Source organism: Equus quagga, chromosome 5, assembly GCF_021613505.1.
Source record: "Equus quagga isolate Etosha38 chromosome 5, UCLA_HA_Equagga_1.0, whole genome shotgun sequence".
NCBI classification, from domain to species: domain Eukaryota; kingdom Metazoa; phylum Chordata; class Mammalia; order Perissodactyla; family Equidae; genus Equus; species Equus quagga.
The window spans coordinates 5,564,897-5,586,769 of NC_060271.1; the positions used below are offsets into that span (position 1 = coordinate 5,564,897).

The 21,873-nt window shown below is 36.6% G+C and overlaps 1 protein-coding gene across 3 annotated transcripts; it reads left to right on the forward strand.

The window, feature by feature from the left end:
• The first annotated feature begins 53 nt into the window (after window positions 1-53).
• IFT25 (intraflagellar transport 25) lies at window positions 54-20,610 on the forward strand. Of its 3 annotated transcripts, XM_046663298.1 has the most exons (7): window positions 191-283; window positions 1,126-1,194; window positions 1,884-1,996; window positions 13,378-13,484; window positions 15,055-15,123; window positions 18,617-18,660; window positions 20,399-20,610. In XM_046663298.1, exons 1-7 carry the CDS (start codon window positions 251-253, stop codon window positions 20,510-20,512), a joined length of 549 nt encoding a protein of 182 aa, XP_046519254.1. In that variant the 5' UTR covers window positions 191-250; the 3' UTR covers window positions 20,513-20,610. The 3 variants fall into 3 exon arrangements, with proteins under 3 accessions (XP_046519256.1, XP_046519255.1, XP_046519254.1); XM_046663300.1 differs by lacking the exons at window positions 191-283; window positions 1,126-1,194 and adding an exon at window positions 54-76; XM_046663299.1 differs by lacking the exon at window positions 1,126-1,194 and having other exon boundaries at window positions 171-283.
• Window positions 20,611-21,873: the final 1,263 nt, after the last annotated feature.

The window sequence follows — 21,873 nt, forward strand, 5'->3', positions numbered from 1 at the left end:
CAGCATGGCTTGCCAGATGGTGCCATGTCCACACCCAGGATCTGAACCAGCGAACCCCAGGCCGCCAAAGCAGAATGTGCGCACTTAACCACTGCACCACGGAGCTAGCCCCCCAAAATATATTATTTGAAAAATTCCTACAAATCAGAAAGAAAGGACCAAAAAAAAAAAAAGCAACCCAATAGAAATATGAGCAAAGAATAAGAAAAAGCAAATAGCAGAAGAAGAGACCTGAACGGTTGATAAACACATGAAACAGTATTCAGCCTCACTAGTAATCATGGTAATACAAATTGAAACCTTATTGAGATACCATTTCACACTAGTGAGACTGGCTAAAGCCCAAATGTCTTAACAATACCACGTTTGTGAAATTATGAGGAAGCACTCTCATACATTGTTGACGGTAATGTAAATTGTTATAATTTAGAGATCAAATCGATCATTTATTGACTTGAAGATATGCTGATTCCAAGTTTCTATGATTTTGCTTCTATAAAGAGAGACTCTTTTATCATTAAAGACTTTCTACCACTTCTGCATGAGAATATGTGCACAAAGATGTACACTGCAAATTTGTTTATAATAGCAAAAAAATTGGAAACTGACCTAATACCCTTCCTTAGAGAAGTGGGGAAATACCTTACAGCAGTTAAAATGAATGAAGTAGATTTACATATATCAACATGATAAAATCTTGAGAACAATATTGAATAAAAAAAGTAAGTAGCCAAAGGATATATGCCCTGTGAAACCCTCTAAGTTTTGAAAGAACAGTACATATTGTTCATGGGTACATATATGGTAAAAGTATAAAAATATAGTCAGGAGGGATATTCATCCACTTCAGGATAGCTGTTACCTCTGGGCAAGGAAAGGAATGGGGCCAATAATAGGCTACTTATTTCTAAAAAAAAAAAGTAGATATGGTAAAATGTTAACGTTTGTTAAATGTGGGCAGTGGGTACAAAGTTGTTTAATATATTTATTATTCTCTATACTTTGCTTTTTATTTGAAATAATTTCATTTTTTAAAAAGTTAGACTGGGCTCAGGCATGAAGGGTATTAGAAGCCTTCCTCCCTTTTCCAGACACTCTTTGTGTTTTAATTCTTTTTGGATACAGCTTTCCCAGTCACTTTGCATCGATATATATTTTGGTTTGTGCCCCATCTCAACCAGACCAAAGAGGAGGGTGAGTGAGATCTGACAGAATCTTCTCTCGTCTTCCTTCTGCCTCACCCTCCAGGGTCCATAGCAGAGCTCAACAATATCTTTTCAGGATACTTTTGTTAAACTTAAAATATTACCATACAACAGAAATGTCTTTAAGTCCATGACCCAAGTGACTTAGAATTTAAAAATAAGTAAAATGTTTTCTTCTCTCTTATTTTACATTTCTGTTCAAAAAAATAATAATGATGATAAGGCGTCTTTTAAGATGTAAATAGTATTGTTTGCTACTTCATTTGACAAGTGTATGGATAAACAGCCACAAAGCATCTGTTTTTATGCTTCAGTTTTTTTTTATTTCAGAGAGAGAACAATATAAACAACTTTAAAAAAAATTACCCACTAATTCGTGTCACTTTAGCTTGTTAGCTGTTTCCATATAATTATTGAGGGCTTTTAATTTTAGAAGCAGAAAATGATGTCAGAATAGTCAGGGACTTGTTTTGTAGACTAGTGGAAATGGTCATATCTTACAGATTGTCCCTGGGAGACATCAGACGTTTACTTATGTAAATAAACATGTCAGAACCCCTCCCACTTGTCGAAGAGCTTGGTGGTTAAGCTGTGTGCTAGGCAACAGGCTTTGGCTTCCTTTTCTCAGAGAAAGTTCAGAGAATCAAAAAGTTGCTTTTGTTATTGTTCTATTTGCAGGTTCAGCACTTTAAGATGAGAAAAGTTGATCTCTGTTTGAGCTCTGAAGGGGCTGAAGTGATTTTAGCTACATCAAGTGATGAAACACACCCACCTGAAAATATGATTGATGGGTAAGAGTTACTGTTCTCTCTTCCTTAAAGTCTTGCTTTTACGTCAGTGAACCGCTTGAGCACTGGAACTATGTGTCTTACAGCAACTAGCACTGTTAAACATACTTTAATTTGTGTTTAGTGAACTGGATTACCTGACGGTATCCACCTGTGGTATCATTCCTGGAACTAATTCAGTTGTGTTTATTCAGGTTTATGATCCTTTTCTTTATAATTCCTAAACTCATCTTTTCATACAAATAGTTTTTTAAGAAGTGGTTTAACAAGGCAAAACTTCAAACAACCACAACCTTATTTTATGTAAGTGCATATTTTAATATCTGGTTATAGTTTTATTCCAAGTTTTTCTTGATATAAACGTCGTAACTTCCCGTCTGCTGCCTATTTCCTTACTGGTCTAAGCAACATCTTTGCTAAACTGAATGCTTCACTTCCTGCTGTCCACCTGCGTTGTTTGGTTCTCAACTGCTGGAGATCATTCCACTTTCCACTCTTCACTGTGCTGGATTCTAGGTAGAGATAAATATCATTCTCAGACTTTCCAATTCCAAGACAAAGTAATTAATGGGAGAACTCCTTTTTTAATAGTTCTGGCTATTTTATTACTCTCTCGAGTTCTCTTTCTTGGTGTCTGTACAATGACCAGAGTTTGACTCATAGAATCATGATTTTAGAGCTGGAAGGACTTACGAGTTCATCTTATTGACGCCTTTCATTTTAGAATTGTGGTAAGAGAGTCTAAAGAGATTAAGTCCTGGTTTTAACTGTCGAAGGCAGAGCTAGTTGTAACAGGTCTTGTGTTTTTTGTGCTCTATTATGAAGCCCAAGTATATGGATAAAATTCTAGCAACTTGACCTCTTCCTGTAAGCCTAGTCCTTATGTCATCTCTGACATCTGTTCCTTTCCCCTCAGGTAGGATGAGTTTGCCTTTTTGTTGGACTCCGTTAGAATTTGGTATACACCTCTATTCCCTTATTTATTCCTTTCTTGTGTAATTATTTATTTTTTATATTCATCTCCACCCTTCAATGTGAATTCCTACAAGGCAGAGTCTATGATTTGTTCATCTTCAACTCCACAGTGTCTTAAAATATTTGTTGAGTAGCTTCTTGAATTAGACCATCAAATATTAGTCAAACTCAACTAATATTGAAAAGCAGCTGGGTATTTATATATATATATACACACACACACATACATATATATGTATATGTTACTTTACATTTGCATAGAGCTTTGTAATATCACAGATGTTATATCATTTGACCCTCACCATAAGCTTAGGCAATAAGAGGCAAAAAATATATGTATTTTAAACCTCACTGTAAAGATGAGGAAAAGGATGCTCAGAGGCAAAATGACTTGCTCAAAATCACACAGATAATTAAGTGGCAGAATCAAGGCTCACACTCAGGTCTTCTAACTCCTAGTTTGGGGTTCTTTGTACTATGCTATGATAACTCAAACTGAAGGTTTGAATCAGAAACTTCAGGGGCCGGCTCCGTGGCCGAGTGGTTAAGTTCACGTGCTCTGCTGCAGCGGCCCAGGGTTCACATCCTGGGCACGGACATGGCATCGCTCGTCAGGCCACGTTGAGGCGGCATCCCACATCCCACAACTAGAACGACATGCAACTAAGATATACAACCGTGTACAGGGGGAGTTTGGGGAGATAAAGCAGGAAAAAAAAAATAAAAAGTTTGGCAACAGTTGTTAGCCCAGGTGTCAATCTTTGGGAAAAAAAAAAGAAGTTTGGCAACAGTTGTTAGCCCAGGTGCCAATCTTTAAAAAAAAAAGTTCATATCTGTTTTGCCTATACCTCTTAATCCTTCTTAGATTTTTACTTCCTGAAATTCAGATAATCGTTGTTTATCCCACTCTACCTTGGAGTAGAGAAATTAATGTGGGAACTGCTGTGAGGATACACAGACCTATAAAGATTTACCTTAAGTTGTTTGCCAGAAATAGAGATTTCTTCCAAAGATCAGCTGTACTAATTAAGGACATAGTATTTTTGAGATTAGACAAAACCTTTTAGTACAGAAAACTATGGAATAAAAGTAGTTACTGACCTAGTAACTGAAAAGAGCACGTCAGAGACTTTTAATACATATGCATTTCCAACAAATACAATTAGACTTTATATGATAGATATGAAAAATTATTCTCTGCTCAAAAGTTGATTTATCTAAATGGAAGTAACCATAGAATTATTTGGAGACAATGTTGCTGTAAATTTGCCCCTATTGGACAGTGCTCTCAACTCAATTTCCTCAGAAATAAGAGTTAAAGAAAGTGATTGTATTTCTGTTTGTCCTTGACTGTACTTTTCCCCTCTGGTATTTAATATGTCAATGAAAAAAGAGGAAAAAAAGTTCTGCATTAGAAAAAACTTAGGTAAGAGAAAAAGTAGAAGAGAGAGAGAGAATTAGTCTTTTGGCATAATGTAGAAGAATGCTAGATTTACAGTAAGTTCCTGGGTAAGTGAGAAATGTGTGTTGCCTTGGGCTAACCACAGTTTCCTGGTGTGAAAAATGGGAAAACTACCACCTTCCCTGACTACCTCAGAGGTGTGAAGAAAACCATGGGAGATGATAGGTGTTAAACCAGTTGTCAGCTATAAAGTCTTTTTTTTTTTGGCACCTGAGGTATTAACTGTTGCCAATCTTCTTTTTTTTTTTCTGCTTTTTCTCCCCAAATCCCCACAGTACACAGTTGTATATTTTAGTTGTGGGTCCTTCTAGTTGTGGCATGTGGGATGCCGTCTCTGCATGGCCTGACAAGCGGTGCCATGTCCGCACCCAGGATCCAAACTGGTGAAACCCTGGGCCACCAAAGTGGAACGCACGAACTTAACCACTTGGCCAGGGGGCCAGCCCCTATAAAGTCTTATTTAAAAAAAAACTACCATTTTGATGACTATTATTTGTAATTATGAGGATTCACTTATATGTCATTTTTAAATCCAAATACATCTCTATGTACTATTTGATATATTGGTTGTTATATTGGTCGTGTTCCTTAAAAGCACCCGAGAAAAAATATAGGACAATTAAAAGCCCTATATTTATATTTATTTAATATACTTATTTAAATAAATAAAATTTAAAGCCATATAAATTTATGAAAATAAACTCTATTTAAATAAAATTTAAATTTATTTTTTATTAATTATTAAATGTATTTAAGTAAATAAAATTTAAAACCATATAAATATAAACAACAAATAAATTGTGAAATATTAAGCATAGTATTAAAAAAACCAGAATTGTGAGTTAGGAGACCTGGCTTCTTTCTTTTTTCTTTTTTGTCACAGTTTTATTGACATATTATTCATATGTTATACAATTCACCCATTTAAAGTGTACAATTCGTTGGCTTCCAGCATATTCACAGAGTTACACAACTGTCTTCACAATCAATTTTAGAACATTTCAGACAGTTTTAGAACACCCCAAGAAGAAAACTTGCAACCCCTCACATTCACCCTGTATTCCCCCTCTCCCCACCAGCCTGAGGCACCCACTAATGTGCTTTCTGTCTTGATAGATTTGCCTGCTCAGACGTTTCATATAAATGGAATCATACATATGTGGTTTTTTGTGAATGCCTCTTTTGCTTACATGTTTGCAAGGTTCATCCAAGTTGTAGAACATATCAGTGCTTCATTCCTTCTTATTGTCAAATAATAGTCCATTGTATGGACATAGCACATTTTGTTTATCCATTCATCAGCTGATGGATATCTGGGTGGTTTCTACTTTGTGGCCGAATTTTCCCCCAGTGTTATTTTAAAATGCCATCTTGTAGATCCAAGAAATTCAGCAAACCCAAAGCAAGATAAATACAAATATACCATATTGTAGTCTGCCAAAAAACAAAGATAAAGAAAAAAAAGGAGGGAAAAAAATACATTAAATACAGGGGAACAATAGTACCAATTACACCTGACTTTGCATCACAAACAATGGGAGCCAGGTGACAATGGAACAATATATTTAAAATGCTGGAAAAAAGAGGAATAATAAACCACCCTGTCAACCCAGAATTCTGTATCTAGCTAAAATATCCTTCAAAAATGAGGATAGAATAAAGACATTTTATTCATCAAAAGTTAGACCTGCATCACAGGAAATGATAAAGGAAGTTCTGCAGGTTGAAGCCATATAATACTAGATGGAAATTCAAACATATGGAAGAAATTAAAATGGTTACGCACTGGAAATGGTAGATATTTGGGTAAATAGAAAACATGTCTTTTTTTCTGGGGCCGCTTAAGTTCGCAAGCTGCAGTGGCCCAGGATTTGCTGGTTTGGATCCCGGGTGTGGACATGGCACCGCTTATCAAGCCGTGCTGTGGCAGGCGTCCCACATATAAAGTAGAGGAAGATGGGCACAGATGTTAGCTCAGTGCCTATCTTCCTCAATAAAAAACCACTATCTTTTTTTTCTTTTAATTTTTTTGAAAGACAACTGACCACTTAATAGAAAAAAATACATTTTACTGTGGGATTTATTACATATGTATATGTAAAAAGTGTTATATATATAGATATAAAATATACAAAAGCAATGGCACAAAAGTGGAATTCACTGTAAATTGACTATCATGATGTTCTTATAACCCTGAGAGCAGCCATTAAAAAAAAGGTATATCTTCACTGCTGGTGGGAATGCAAACTGGTGCAGCCACTATGGAAAACAGTATGGAGATTCCTCAAAAAATTAAAAATAGAACTACCATACGATCCAGCCATCCCACTACGGGGTATTTATCCAAAGAGTTTGAAGCCAGCAATCCCAAAAGTCCTATGCACCCCAATGTTTATTGCAGCATTATTTACAATAGCCAAGACATGGAAGCAACCTAAGTGCCCAGCAACAGACGAATGGATAAAGAAGATGTGGTACATATGTACAATGGAATACTACTCAGCTGTAAAACAGAACAAAATCATTCCATTTGCAATGACATGGATGGACCTTGAGGGAATTATGTTAAGTGAAATAAACCAGCGAGAGAAGGAGAATCTGTGTATGACTCCACTCATATGAGGAATTTAAAATTGTGGACTAAGAACAGTTTAGTGGATACCAGGGGAAAGGTGGGGTGGGGGGTGGGCACAAAGGGTGAAGTGGTGCACCTACAACATGACTGACAAACATTAATGTACAACTGAAATTTCACAGGATTGTAACCTATCAATAACTCAGTAAAAAAAAAAGGTATATCTTAAAAACCAATAGAGGAGTTAAATGGAATTTTAATTTTTTAAAATTCATTCTAAAGTAGACAGAAAAGGAGAAATAGAACAAGAAACAAATAGATAGGAGGGACAAATAGAAAATGAACAGCAAAATAGTAGACTTAAACCCAAGCACATCAGTAGTTCTATTAAATGCCAGTAGGCTAAACAGTTGAATTAAATGGCAGAGATCGTCAGACTGGGTAGAAATGTCAGACTCAAGTATATGCAAGAGATGTGCTTTAAATATAAAGTCATGAATAGGCTGAAAAGAAAAGGATGAAAAATATGCATCCAATAAACAGTAAGCATAGGAAAGTGGCTGTGACTATACTCATGTCAGATAAAATAGAATGTATGATAAGGAGTATTACCAGAGATAAAGGGGACATTTTATAATGTTAGGAAGTGAGTTCATCGGGAAGAAGTAACAATCCTAAATGTATATGAACCTAATAGTAGATCTTCAAAATGCATAAAGCAAAAACTGACAGATGAAAGGGAGAAATAGACAAATCTACAATATATTTGGAGATGTTAACACCTTTCTTTCAGTAATGATAAAGCAGCTAGACAAAAAAATCAGTAAAGATATAGATGACCCACACAACACTATCAGTCACTTTGACTTAATTGACATTTAGAGAACACTATAATCAATAATGGCACATGGAACAAGTGTGCATTTAACATTCACTGAAACATGCTGAATCATAAAATAAATCTCAATAAATTTCAAAAGACTAAAATCTTAGGGAATATGTTCTCAAAAAAAGATAATTGAGATGATGGATCATTAACAAATTTTATTGTGGTCATCATTTTGCAATATATATGTGTATTAAATCATCATGTTGTACACCTTAAACTTACACAATGTTATATGTCAATTATATTGCAATAAAGTTGGGGGAAAAAAGAATGTGTTCTTTGAGCACTATGTAATTAAATTAGAAATAACAAAAAGACATCTAGAAAAATACCACTGAAACTTAGAAATCAAACATGACACTACTTCTTTTTGGTGAGGAAGATTGGTGCCAAGCTAACATCTGTTGTCAATCTTCCTCTTTTTGTTTGAGGAAGATTGTCCCTGAACCAGCATCTGTGCCAGTCTTCCTCTATTTTGAATATGGGATGCTACCACAGCATGGCTTGATGAGCCGTGTATAGGTCTGCTCCTGGGATCCAAATCCACAAATCCTGGCCCACTGAAGCAGAGTGTGCAAACTTGATGACTACGCCACCAGGCTGGCCCCCAAAACATGACACTTCTAAATAACCCGTGAATCAAAAGAGGAAATCACAAGGGATATTAGAAAATATTTCTAACTGAATAATACTGAAAATTCAGTATATGCGTATTTATGGTATGCAGCTAAAGCAGTGCTTCCAGGGAAAGTTATAGCATAAATACTTATATTAAAAAAGAAGAATATTTTAAAATCAGTAATTAAATTTCTACCTTAGGAAGCTAGATAAAGAAGAGCAAATTATACCCAAAGATATTAGAAGAAAGTAAATAATAAAAGTAAGAGTAGAAATCAATGAAATGGAAAATAGATAATCAGAAAAAATTAACAAAGCCAAAGTTGATTATCTGAAAGGATTAATAAAAATTATAAACCTCTAGAAAGACTGGCCAAGAAGAAATAAAGAAAATACAGATTACCTGTACCAGCAATGAAAGAAGCGATATCACTACAGATTCTAAAAGAGTAATAAGTCAATAGCAAGAACAAATTTAGGATATCAAATCATTATGTTGTACACCTGAAACTAATATAACGTTATATGTCAATTATACCTCAATTAAAAATATTTTGGGGGACTGGCCCCATGGCTGAGTGGTTAAGCTCGTGCACTCCACTTCAGCAGCCCAGGGTTTCACTGGTTTGGATCCTGGGCGTGGACATGGCACCACTCATCAGGCCACGCTGAGGCGGCATCCCACATGCCACAACAAGAAGGACCCACAGTGAAAATATGCAACTATGTACTGGGGGGATTTGAGGAGAAAAAAGCAGAAAAATAAAAAATAGACTTAAAAAATATATATATATATTTTTTAGGGGCCAGCCCAGTGGCGTAGTGATTAAGTTTGTGTGCTCCACTTTGGTGGCCCAGGGTTCACAGGTTTGGATCCTGGGCACAGACCTACACATCGCTCATCAATCCATACTGTTGTGGTGTCCTACATACAAAATAGAGGAAGATTGGCACAGATGTTAGCTCAGGGCCAATCTTCCTCACCAAAAATAATAATAATAATAAAATAATTAAAATTGGAGTTTGTGGCAGGGCCCAGGAAATAATAAAGCATGGCTTAAAAACAAAATTTTTTTAAAAAGAAAAGTTAGGCTACTAAATTAGTCAGATTCCTTGAAAAAGTAAACCTATAAAAATGACAAAAAATGAAATAGAAAATCTGAATAGCCATATATCTATTATAGAAATTAGATTCTATCAAATATTTAGAGAAAAAATACTGATCTTTCAAAAATAGAGGAGGAAACATTTCTCAGATTGTTTAGGAAAACAACATAACCCTGATACCAAAACCTGACAAGAACATTACAAGAAAGGGACATTAAAGACCAATACTCTTTATGAACATTGATGCAAAAATCCTTGTAAATTGAATCCGGCAAATGGAGTTTATCTTGGGAGTGCAGCGTTGGCGTATTTACCACATGATCATGGGGATACAAGGTTGAGTACAGTTCACTTTACCAGAACAAGGGAGAAAAATCGTACGATCATCCCAATAGATACAGAAAAAGCATTTGGCAAAATTCAACATCCATTCATGGTAAAAATTCTCAGCAAGCTAAGAAGAGAAGGGAACTTCCTCAGTCTGATAACAGCATCTACTAAAAACATTCAGCTTAATGGTAAAATAATAAATACTTTCTCCCTGAGATTGGAAACAAAGCAACAATGTTCGCTCTCACCATTTCTACTCAACATTGTTCTGGAGGTCTTAGCAAGTGCATGAAGGCAAGAAAAGACATAAAAAGCATAAAGATCAGAAAGAGAGTAAAATTATCTTTGTTCACAGATTATATGAATGTTTCATAGAAAACTCTAAGGAATTTACAAAAAAAACTAGAGCTAATAAGTGAATTTAGCAAGGTCAATATACAAAAATCAATTGTATTATTATATACTAGCAGGAAACAATTGGAAAATAAAATTTTTTAAAATTCCATTTACAATAGCAGTCAAAACATAAAAAAATTAAGAATAAACTTAACAAGATATGCAGGATCTTTACGCTGAAAACTATAAAATGTTGCTGAGAAAAATTAACTAAATAAATGGAAAGATATACTACATTCATGATTCGGAAACTCAATATTGTTAAGATGACAATTTCTCCATAAAATGACCTATTGGTTTGGTGCAATGTCAATCAAAGTCTCAATGGACTTTTACGTAGAAATGAACAAATTGATTCTGAAATGTATATGGAAATGTAGTGACCTAGTCTGGTCAAAACAATCTTGAAAAAGGAGAAAGTTTGAGCACTTACATTATCTGATTTCAAGATTTAGGAATAATATAAGGTAATCAAAACAGTGCAGTATTTTTGTAAAGATATGTCTATATAGAACGTTGGAACAGAATAGAAAGCACAGAAATAGCCGCACACATATGTCAATTAATTTTTAACAAAAGACTAAGGATACAGAAACAAGTCAGTGGAATAAAATGGAGGAGGCAGAAATAGATCTCCCCATGTATAGACCACTCATTTTAGACAGAGATACCAAGGAAATTCAATAGGAAAACAAAAGTCTTTTTAATAAATTGTGCTGGAACAACTGTATAAACATACAGATAAAAATGAACCTTGACCCCTACCTCATAGTCAACACAAAAATTAATTCAAGATGGATCATAGATCTCAAAGCTAAAATTATTAAGCTTCTAGAAGAAAACATAAGTACCTTCGTGACAATGGGATAGGCAAAGATTTCTTAGGATATAAAAATCACTGATCATAAAAGAAAAAGTAATAAAACTGAACCTTACCAATAATAAAATTTCTGCTTATTGAAAGACACAATTAAAAATGAAAAGGGAGGGCTGGCCTGGTGGTGCAGTGGTTAAGTTCACATGCTCCACTTCAGTGGCCGAGGTTCACCGGTTTGGATCCTGGGTGCAGACCTACACACCACTTGTCAAGCCATGCTGAGGCAGTGTCCCACATATAAAGTAGAGGAAGATGGGCATGGATATTAGCTCAGGGCCAGTCTTCCTCAGCAAAAAGAGGAACATTGGCAGCAGATGTTAGCTCAGGGCTAATCTTCCTCAAAAAAAAAGGCAAACTACAGAGTGGGAGAAAATATTCACAATACATGTATCTCACAAAGGACTCCTACAAATATATAATAAAAATACAATCTGTTTAATAAAAAATGAGAAAATACCTAATAGACGCTTCACAGAAGGAAATATATGAATGGCCTTAAAGCACATGAAAAAAATGCTGAGCATCATTTGTTATCAGGGAAGTGCAAGTTAATACCATCGTAGGACACATGCCCTAGAATGGCTAAAATTAAAAAGGCTGACAACAGCAAATGTTGGCAAGGGTGTGGAGCAACTAGAACTCTGATATTGCTAGTAGGAATGTAAAAGGGTACAACCACTTTGGCAATCTGATAGTTTCTTTTAAAGTTGAACATACCTCTACCCTGTGACCCGTCACTCCTTCTAGTAATTACCCAAGAGAAAGGAAAATATGTCCACAAAAACACATGTACAAGAATGTAGCAGCTTTATTCATAATCATAAAAAACTGGAAGCAATCCAAATATCCAACAAGAATATCATACATAAGAATGAATGAACAAATTGTGGCATAGTCTATAGTCATAGAAATCAGAGTGGTAGTTGCCTAAGGGAGGTAGGAATTGTCTGGAAGGAAAGAGAAGGAAAGTTTCTGGAGTGATGGAAATGTTCTGTACCTTGGTTGGGGTATTGGTTGCCCTGGGATATTGGTTACATAAGCATATGTATTTGTGAAAACTCATTGAATTGTACAACGTAGGTAAATTTTACCTCCAAAAAGGAAGAAAGAGGTTCTGTAGTTAAAATAGAAATGATTATTTCGGGGCTGGCCCGGTGGCGCAGCAGTTAAGTACGCACATTCTGCCTCAGCGGCCCGGGGTTCACTGGTTCAGATCCCGGGTGCGGACATGGCACTGCTTGGCAAGCCATGCTGTGGCAGGCATCCCACATATATAAAGTAGAGGAAGATGGGTATGGATGTTAGCTCAGGGCCAGCCTTCCTCAGCAAAAAGAGGAGGATTGGCAGTGGATGTTAGCTCAGGGCTAATCTTGCTCAAAAAAAAAAAAAGGGAAGAAATTATTATTTCTGTAGTCAATACTATATATGTTATATAAATAGATTTAATTTTATATATATGACATAAAATTGAGTACATGTTTTAATATTTTTCAACACATATATTGTGCATCTACTTTGGGTCAGCCATTGTGATAGTTGCTGTGGTGTAAAGATGAGAAAGAGAAAGTGGCTGGACTGAAAGAGCTCAGCATCCAGCAGGAGCCATAAAAACATGAGATAAATGCCAATGTAAAAATGGATGCTGAGTGAGAGGCAAGTGCAAAGGAAGGAGGAATGATTCTGATTTGTTGGGGTTGGAGGATGGCACCAAAAAGTGAATAAACTTTTGTAAGGGAAGAAAGGTTTTAGGTCAAGAGAACCTTGTGAACTAAGGCACGGGAGCATGAGCCTGCATGACGTGTTTGCAGAATTTTAATTGGCCCCATGTGAATACAGTTATGAGAGATGATATCGTGGAACTCTTTACTTTAATGATGGGACCAATGAGGAATTGAGATTTATAGGCCATAAGGGACCACTGAAGCCTTTTAGACAAGAGTAACATCAATGCTTTGTTTCTCTGTTTTTTAAGAATATGTCTGGTAGTGGTCAAAAACAGTTATTAAAGTTGGGGAGAGACTCGAGGCAGAATGAACAGAGAGGGACTGCGGGAGTCTAGGGGTCACTTATTTTTTTTAAAAGACTTGTTCACTAGAATTTTGTGGTTAAACATTTTAATTTGGCTATTCCTTTCTCTTTTTAAAATTAACAACAGGAATCCAGAAACATTTTGGACCACCACAGGAATGTTTCCCCAAGAATTCATTATTTGTTTTCACAAACATGTAAGGATTGAAAGGCTTGTAATCCAAAGTTACTTTGGTAAGCAAATCATATGTTAATTTTCATCATCTGTAAACTTTTGACAAAACACTCCTCTTTTTTTGCAGCATGGAAGCCAGTTTTATTGCTCGGGGGAGAGCGGGGGGTACAGGTCAACTGCCTTGAGCACAGTTAGCTTCTCTGAAACTGCGCATTTGAAACCCTTCCAAAGCACGTCATAAGTTCCATGCAGTTTGCTGTGTGAAAGGCTTTGGCAAAAGACCGTATTATGAACATAAGAAGCCAATCTGCCAGAACTCTAGATTCCTTGACATCTTTATTACAAAGTCATTTGGCTTGGGGTTCTCTGTCAAATTCTTTCTGAAAATCTGATAACCCTTGTTATTTGCATTGGATAATTTTGGTTCTTCTGTTAATAATGGATTTTCTGAGGGATTTAGGAGAATCTCCCATTGGGCCATCGTTCTAATCCTGTCTTATGTTTATTTAAGCATAAAGTGTATCAGACAAAATCATGGCAGGAAACAGAATACATCCTAGATGATTCAGATGAAGAGATTTTATTGCTGGGACTACTTACAAAATTATCTTCTGGGTTAAGGGAACAAACCAGGGAAGATGAGACACCCAGAAACTGGCTACAGCAGTAAGCCATTACCACTCCTGGGACAAAGGAGGGAAATAGTGTCGCTGGAGCCCAGTGAGAGCTGGAGCCTGTGGATAAGGGCCTGCCCGGCAGGAGCTGTAAATCATAAAGGGACATAGCCACTGTCAGAGACATGGCACTGAAGCAGGAAGGGAGTGCAGGAAAAACAGCTTCATCTCGCTTCCCCACTGCCCTCCAGTTTCCTCCCATTGGCCAAATCCGACCAGGAGCCAGAAGAGTCCTGGTGATACAGTCCATGGCGGTCCTCCCCACAGGGCACAGAACAGAGCAGGGGAAGAACGGATCTGGGGTCCCAGGAGCCAGGTTAGGGGGGATGGAGAAAAACCAGCGCAGAAGGAAGATGGCTGCATTCCTTCGAAGTCTCTCTTCTGTCGTAATTGTAGAGGCTCTGGGGTCAGACAGGCCTGGAGCTTGAGTTCCGCTTCTGGCACTTACCAGCACCATATCACTCAACACTCTGCCTGACTTCTCTAAGTTGCCTGATTTCTCTAAACCTGTTTCTTCATCAGTAAATCAGGTTAACAACACTTTTCTCATAAGATTGTAGTCAAGAACAAATGAATAAATATGCCTGACTTATAGTAGGGTCTTTATAAAGGTTTATGACCAAGATCACTAATAGTATTATTATTCTTATTACCAGTATACAAAAAAAAAATTCTGGACGATACCAAATTCAAAAAGGCTTTACCAGCTCTGTGTTGTATCCTTGCAAACATTTGTAAGATTACAGTGACACAGACTGCACTGCACCAAAGAGACTTATGCAAAAACAGAGTGAGTGAGTGATTTTCAGAACATAGTGTTCCTGACCCCAGTATGTTGTACTGACATACCAATGTCTGACAGTCTCGGACAGAAGAGAAAAGGAACATGGGGACAGCAACATAGAATCGGGTACATAAGTAACACTTTATTTATTTTGTTTATTGACAACGTCAGTGCGGACTTTGAGGATTGAAAAGAGCACATCTAAAGAGCCCGTTGATTTTGAGCAATGGATTGAAAGAGGTATGTGTTTGTTTCATCAGCATTGTTCTGAGCGTGTGGGAGTAGAAAATTGTCCTTTGACTATATTTCCAGTCAGGCTGCATTTTGGTGAAAAAAGATGACCTGAATGATTCTTGTGACCTATGTAGGGCCTACAGAAACCCAGGTTTGAATACAAGCCTGCTTCTTCACTTACTGGTTATGTGTAACTGTTAACATGTTACTTAATTTTTCTGAGTTTCAGAATCCTTATCTGAAAAATAGAGATGATATGTACCATTTAAGGCTTTTGTGAACATAGTGTCTGGCATGTGGTAGACAAACAATAAATACTAGTTTCTTGTCTTTCCTTCCTTCCTGATTAATGGTACAATTTAAATAACATCAGCAGAATTGGTAGCCTCTAGTTAAACACAGCATATTGCCTTCATGTGTGCATCCCCTTTCCTTCCCAAAGTACTATGAAAATAATAGTAAAGGAGCAAAAAGAGGCTTAAACCTACAAGGACAAAAATTAAAAATAAGCAAAAAAACAGGAGACAAAAGCAGATGTGAAAGATCAATATATATTATGGAAGAGTGGACAGCCATGGAGGAGAAGTGACTTCAGTAGCTCAATGGAGTATGTTGTCATCTAAGTGCCGGCCAAGGAGAATGTCAGTGAGAAGCAAGCCGGGTTGCCCAGGAGAGCCCCAGAAAGATGTAGAGCTTGAAGACAAAAGGTACCATGGAAAGTGTGAGTGAGACATGGACCAGAAAACAAGGGTGATTAGTTGAACGTCTATATATGGAGTGGTTGAACCCTAGGTACCTTCTCCTTCCCCACAAAGCTAGGTGACCACTCCTTCCTCCCACAAACTGCCCGCGACGGATGACTAGGAATATTGAATGTTGGGGCTCAGAACTCAGGGAAACCAGGTGTGGGAGAGAGAGTGAGTGTGACATGGAGTTGAAAATGGGATTGAAGTGGAAGCCTGCATATGGAATGATTGGGAACTCCTCCTGTGCTCTGCTGTTAACGACAGCAACTGAGAATATAGCCCCAGCCAGGAGATTGGAGGGTTCATCTTTGGAGAAACTGAATGGCCCCAGAAAAAGATCTCTGGATACTGAGAAAGGCTAGCTCATTCTTGGTCACCTGATCAAAGTCTATTAGTCAGCGAGTCTGGCTCTTGATCACAGTTTTCAAATGATTTATTCATAAGTAACAAAAGACAGCCAAAGATCACCACACATTTGATGAAGGTCTCAAACTCTGAATGTAGTCAAGACTTTAGCTCTGATTTCCAATCTATAGGAAATATAGAGGATAGAGGAACAAATTAAATGAAACCATGAGAAGGCAAGATGGCAAATTGTGGGACATTATACAGGACAACTGACCTGCTTTCTTCAATAAGTCAATGATGTGGGGAAAAAAATATGTGTGTGGGAGAGAAAGCAATTCAAGATTAGAAGAGACAATTCTGGGGGCCAGCCTGGTGGCATAGTGGTTAAGTTTGCACGGTCCACTTCAGCGGCCCAGGATTCACAGGTTCAGATCCTGGGTGTGGACCTAGCACCGCTGGTCAGGCCACGCTGTGGTGGCGTCCCGCATAAAATAGAAGAAGATTGGCACAGATGTTAGCTCAGCGAGTCTTCCTCACCAAAAAAAAAAAAATTCTGATTTGAATAAATCAACTGCAAAAAGACATTTTGGGGGAAAATGGGGAAATTTGAATATAGACTAGGTACTACAGTCATGCGTTGCTTAACAATGGAGATACATTCTGAGAAATGTATCATTAGACAATTTTGTCGTGTGAACATCAGACCTGGATCCTATAACCTGCTACACACCTAGGCGATGTGGTACTAATCTTATGGCACCACTATTGTATATGAGGTCTGTCATTGACCAAAATGTCATTTTGCGATTCATGACTATATATGACTTTGGAGCAATTTTTTTTTTTTGAGGAAGATTGGCCCTAAGCTAACATCTGCCACCAATCCTCCTCTTTTGCTGAGGAAGATTGGCCCTGAGCTAACATCTGTACCCATCTTCCTCTACTTTATATGTGGGACACCTGCCAGAGCATGGTTTGATAAGTGATGCATAGGTCTGCATCAGGGATCTGAACTGGTGAACCCCGGGCTGCCGAAGCACAGCATGCCAACTTAACCACTGTGCCACCAGGCCGGCCCCTAAAGCATTATTTTTAGCGTTAGTATGATAACAATATTGTGGTTATGTAAGAAAATATTCTTATTATTTAGAGATGGATAATCAAATATTTAGAAGTAAAGTGTCATGATGTCTTAGACTTGCTTTAAAATAGTTCAGCAAAAAAATTAAATAAATCAAGTATGGTGAAATGTTAGCAATTGTAAAAGATGATGGGTATATATAGGAGTTATGTTCTGTCTTTTACATATGTTTGAAATTTTCCAATTTTTCATAATTAAAAAAAATCTAAGTAAATGAAAAAAGAAGTTATTATTAACTCCTGATTGGGGAGGAGTTGTATAAGAAAAAAATATGATCTTAATTTATTACTTATTCCAGCAGCAAATAACATTTGTATAGATAATAATGTAACCATCAAGTATTGATTTCAAAACGGAGAGGATGGCAGGAGGGAAAAGTTAGTGGCAGGAGGAGAAGGAAGAGGATATTGGTCCTAGAGACCTAAATTTTCACCTACCATAGCATAAAGTCAGTAAAAATCGATAAACCAAGCGGAGAAATATAAACATAATTCTAGGAAAAACAGCTGAAAGAGTTACAAACATTTACCTCTGTGGAGCGGGACTGGAGGAGTCAAGCCGGGGTTACTACTTTTCATTACCTCAGAGAAAGGCTAGGAGACAGAAAGAAAGTCATATATAATCTTACTTCCGGAGACTCCCCTTTTTGTACTGCATGCTTTTGAAAATTGTGTGCACTAACTATTTTGATACATATAAAATTAATTTCTAAATAATGTCAATATTTATTATTGTATCAATTAAATATTTCATATTTCCAAAAGAATGTTTAACCAAATAAATTAATCTGTCCTAAAAAAATAAAAGTTTTGTAAATTGGCTACCAGAAAAGATCAATTCATGGGCAGCTTAGCATAATTCGGCATCACAGCGGAACTTCACAGTGCGAGCTGAGGTCTAGTCGTTACCCGTGGGCACTGTGAGGCGGCTCCCTTCAGGCCTGCAGTTACTGTCGGTAGCTTAATCCTTAAAAAGGATTTTCACATTTTATCAGTTCCTTCCTTTATATTCCTTTACTATAATTTACATTTGCATTTCCTTTTGTTTGTACTCACTAGAGAGATTTTATAGCTCATAAATAGTTTATCTTTCATATCTTTTATATCAAATATCTCTCTTTTTATGTTGAATTTTAACCCCAAAACACTGGCAAATCTAGTCTAACTGTAGTTTACCAGATATCCTTTTTTGCTGAACATAAATTTCAGTAGCTCACTTCATGTATTTTGAGCCCTAACTCATTTCTGTTAAATTTGTGTTTCAGATCTAGTACACACAGAAGGGCAGCTTCAAAATGAAGAAATTATGGTAAGTAAATTTACTTCCTAGAGATAAATATTGTCTTTAGCCAGCGCAATGTATTTAAATTTTAAACGTATCTCTATAGTTAAAGTTAATACATACCCGTATGATATTATAGGTTCCGTACCTAATCAACCAATAGAGGTATTCGCAATAATATTAATCTAAATGTAGCATTCATAAATTAGGCTCTTATCTGTCATAGACAGAATGACAGCAAGGATAAAACAGAATTCACTTATTTGTTTTTGTTTTCATTCATAGATTCTGAGTATTTACTTGCTTTACTTTCTTTCATTTGATTCTGTAGGCCTTTTAGAATAGGAATCAAAAAAGGTTGAAATGCCAAAATTGGATGTTAATTTAAGCATGAAAGGCCAAGAGAGATTCAGATGAGGGGAACTGGAGCATAGGATCAGCAACAAATAAGCCAAAGAGAGATGAGGTAGAGAGAGAACCAGCATTTTTCGACAACATTCCATTGGGCTTTGCTTGTCAATGGAGTGAATGGCCGTTGATGAGGAAGCTGCTGCCTCATCAGGAGTTTCTCTGCTCCTGCTGCTTGGTCAGGCCCTGGTTTCAGAAAACGCAAAAAAGGGAAACAACTGAATGTGTGTTTTTTCAGGTGGTAGTGTTTGTTTAAAGTTTCTCTAAATGAGGGTTAAAGTGGTACTTCGTCCATTAAATTTCCTCCTTTACAACTTTCTGGGAGCCGCCATGAAATAAGTGTTTCAAAAGATTCTGTAGGAAGTTTTTGAACCCTATGAATTCTCTTCTCTACCACCCAAATGTGCCCGCTGCCTGGGGAGGCCAGTGGAGGGGCAGAAAAATGATTAATTAGACTGAATTGTATCTTCCTGTTTTTCTTCATCTTTATAATGGTTATGATTAGTAAGTCTGCTAAATATTTTGTCAGGACTCACTGTGGATCAGGCAGGGTCGCACTGCAGAACATTTGGAAAATAGTAAGAGGAGGTGGGAGGCTGAAAATCACCCATCATTTTATACCCTGCCACAACAGCTTTCACTACCCCTGCCTTCTAGTTGTCGGCTGTAAGCATCACATAGTTATAATAGCAATGATGAACAATTTTGTATCACTTTTTTAACTTAATATTATATGCAGGCTTCATAATTATAATTCTAAGATTAAATGTATATAAATAGGCAAATGCTAACTAATTTCTTTTTTCCTCCATCTGTCGTTAAAAGTAATACTACAAGGGACGTCTTATGCACGTTCCTGCTACCATGATCTCATCTTTTAAATTATTTTCTAAGATTAAATTTCAAAGAATGGAATTACTGTGTCCAATGATATAGACATATTTATAGGTTTTTATTTATATTGCCAAATTGCTTTCCAGAGAAATTATATAAATGTAAAAGTATAGTAATATTTCAGGATTATATTTCAGTATATTTTGAGGCCTCATTAAGCAAAGGAAATCTCTTATCATGAAAACTACTCTAGAAAGACACTTTTATAAATTTGATGAGAAGTGGTGCAGTTGCGATTTTTAGCTCCACCTGTTATTTTTCCTCAAACCGAGGCTGATGTTCAGCTGATACACACTAGAACAATGTACTGTTATATATGGCTGACTTTTCTTCTGAATGTCATCCTGTAGATTGTTATGTATTTAGACTATTACTCTGGCATCAAACCCTTTCTTCTGCTGACTGCTTGTTTAACAGTGAACTAGAATTGCTAAAAGTGTCTGTATTGATTTTTCCCCTACAGGCACGTGATGGACATGCCACTTACTTGAGATTCATTATTATGTCAGCCTTCGACCATTTTGCATCTGTACATAGCATTTCTGCAGAGGGCACAGCACTCTCAAATCTTTCTTAGTAATTATAACAAGATGTCTGGCATGATGTTTTAACAATATATTTATTTAAATGTGAGGTTCTTTTATATACTTTATTAAAGGGATTTGTATCAGTCTATTTCAATTTTCATTTATTTTCTGTTCAGCATTTTGTGCAAAGGGATTTGCTTTCATCAGTCACCAATGATGGTCATCATCGAGGATATAAAAGCTTCTGCTTCGATATATAGCTTCATCAAGGAAGTGACTATACATGAAAACTTAACTGATAATACATTGTGTCCCCACGCATCTAACATGGTGCCTTTCAGGTCTCAGTGCATTACACATCTCAGTGCATTAATATTTTAATTTATTGATTGATCGATGCAAAGGGCTAAGTGAGCAATATAGACAAGGTTAAATCAAGCACAAGAGAAAATGACACGATCAAGAGACATGATAAATACACTGCTGCCAGCGTAACACCGCATACTGTTTTACAGTAAGCTTTTCTTATAATTAAAGTGTACACTCTAACATAATAATAAAAAGTATAATATAGCAAATACATAAACTATAACATAGTCACTTATTATCATTATCAAGTATTATGCATTGTACATCATTGTATGTGCTATATTTTCACATGACTGGCAGTAACTAGTTTCCTTTACACCAGCATCACCACAAACACATAGTAACACATTGTGCTACAATGCTGTGACAGCTATGACGTCACTAGGTGATGGGAATTTTTTAGCTCCATTATAGTCTTATGGGACCACCATTGTACATACGAAACATTATATGGCCCATGACTGTATGCACACACACACACACACACACACACACAAACATACATACATATATACATACACGCATCCTTTTGGTTCTGTTTCTGTGGAGAACCCTAACTAATTCAGGTTTTGGTAAAGACAAGTAGAGCTGCGAGGAAATCTTAGACTTCGCTTAGTTAGTTATAGGTAGTAATATTGTACTTTATCTTGAAACTATCTTATTATCCTATATATTGTAGGATAATGCAAATAAGTTATTATGATAATCTGGTAGGAATCATGATTATAGTTTAAAAGTAAAGAGATACAAGTATAATATAAAAGAAATTAAGGAGGGGCCGGCCCCGTGGCTGAGAGGTTAAGCTCTCATGCTCCGCTTCAGCGGCCCAGGGTTTCACTGGTTTACACCCCACATGCCACAACTAGAAGGACCCACAACTAAAAATACACAACTGTGTACCAGGGGGCTTTGGGGAGAAAAAGGAAAAAAATAAAATCTTTAAAACAAAAAAGGAAATTAAGTAAATTTCTTACAGTTTAATTTTAATTGAAAATACAGTATAAACTCTCTCCCTCTCCCTCTCTCTCCCTCTCCTTCTCTC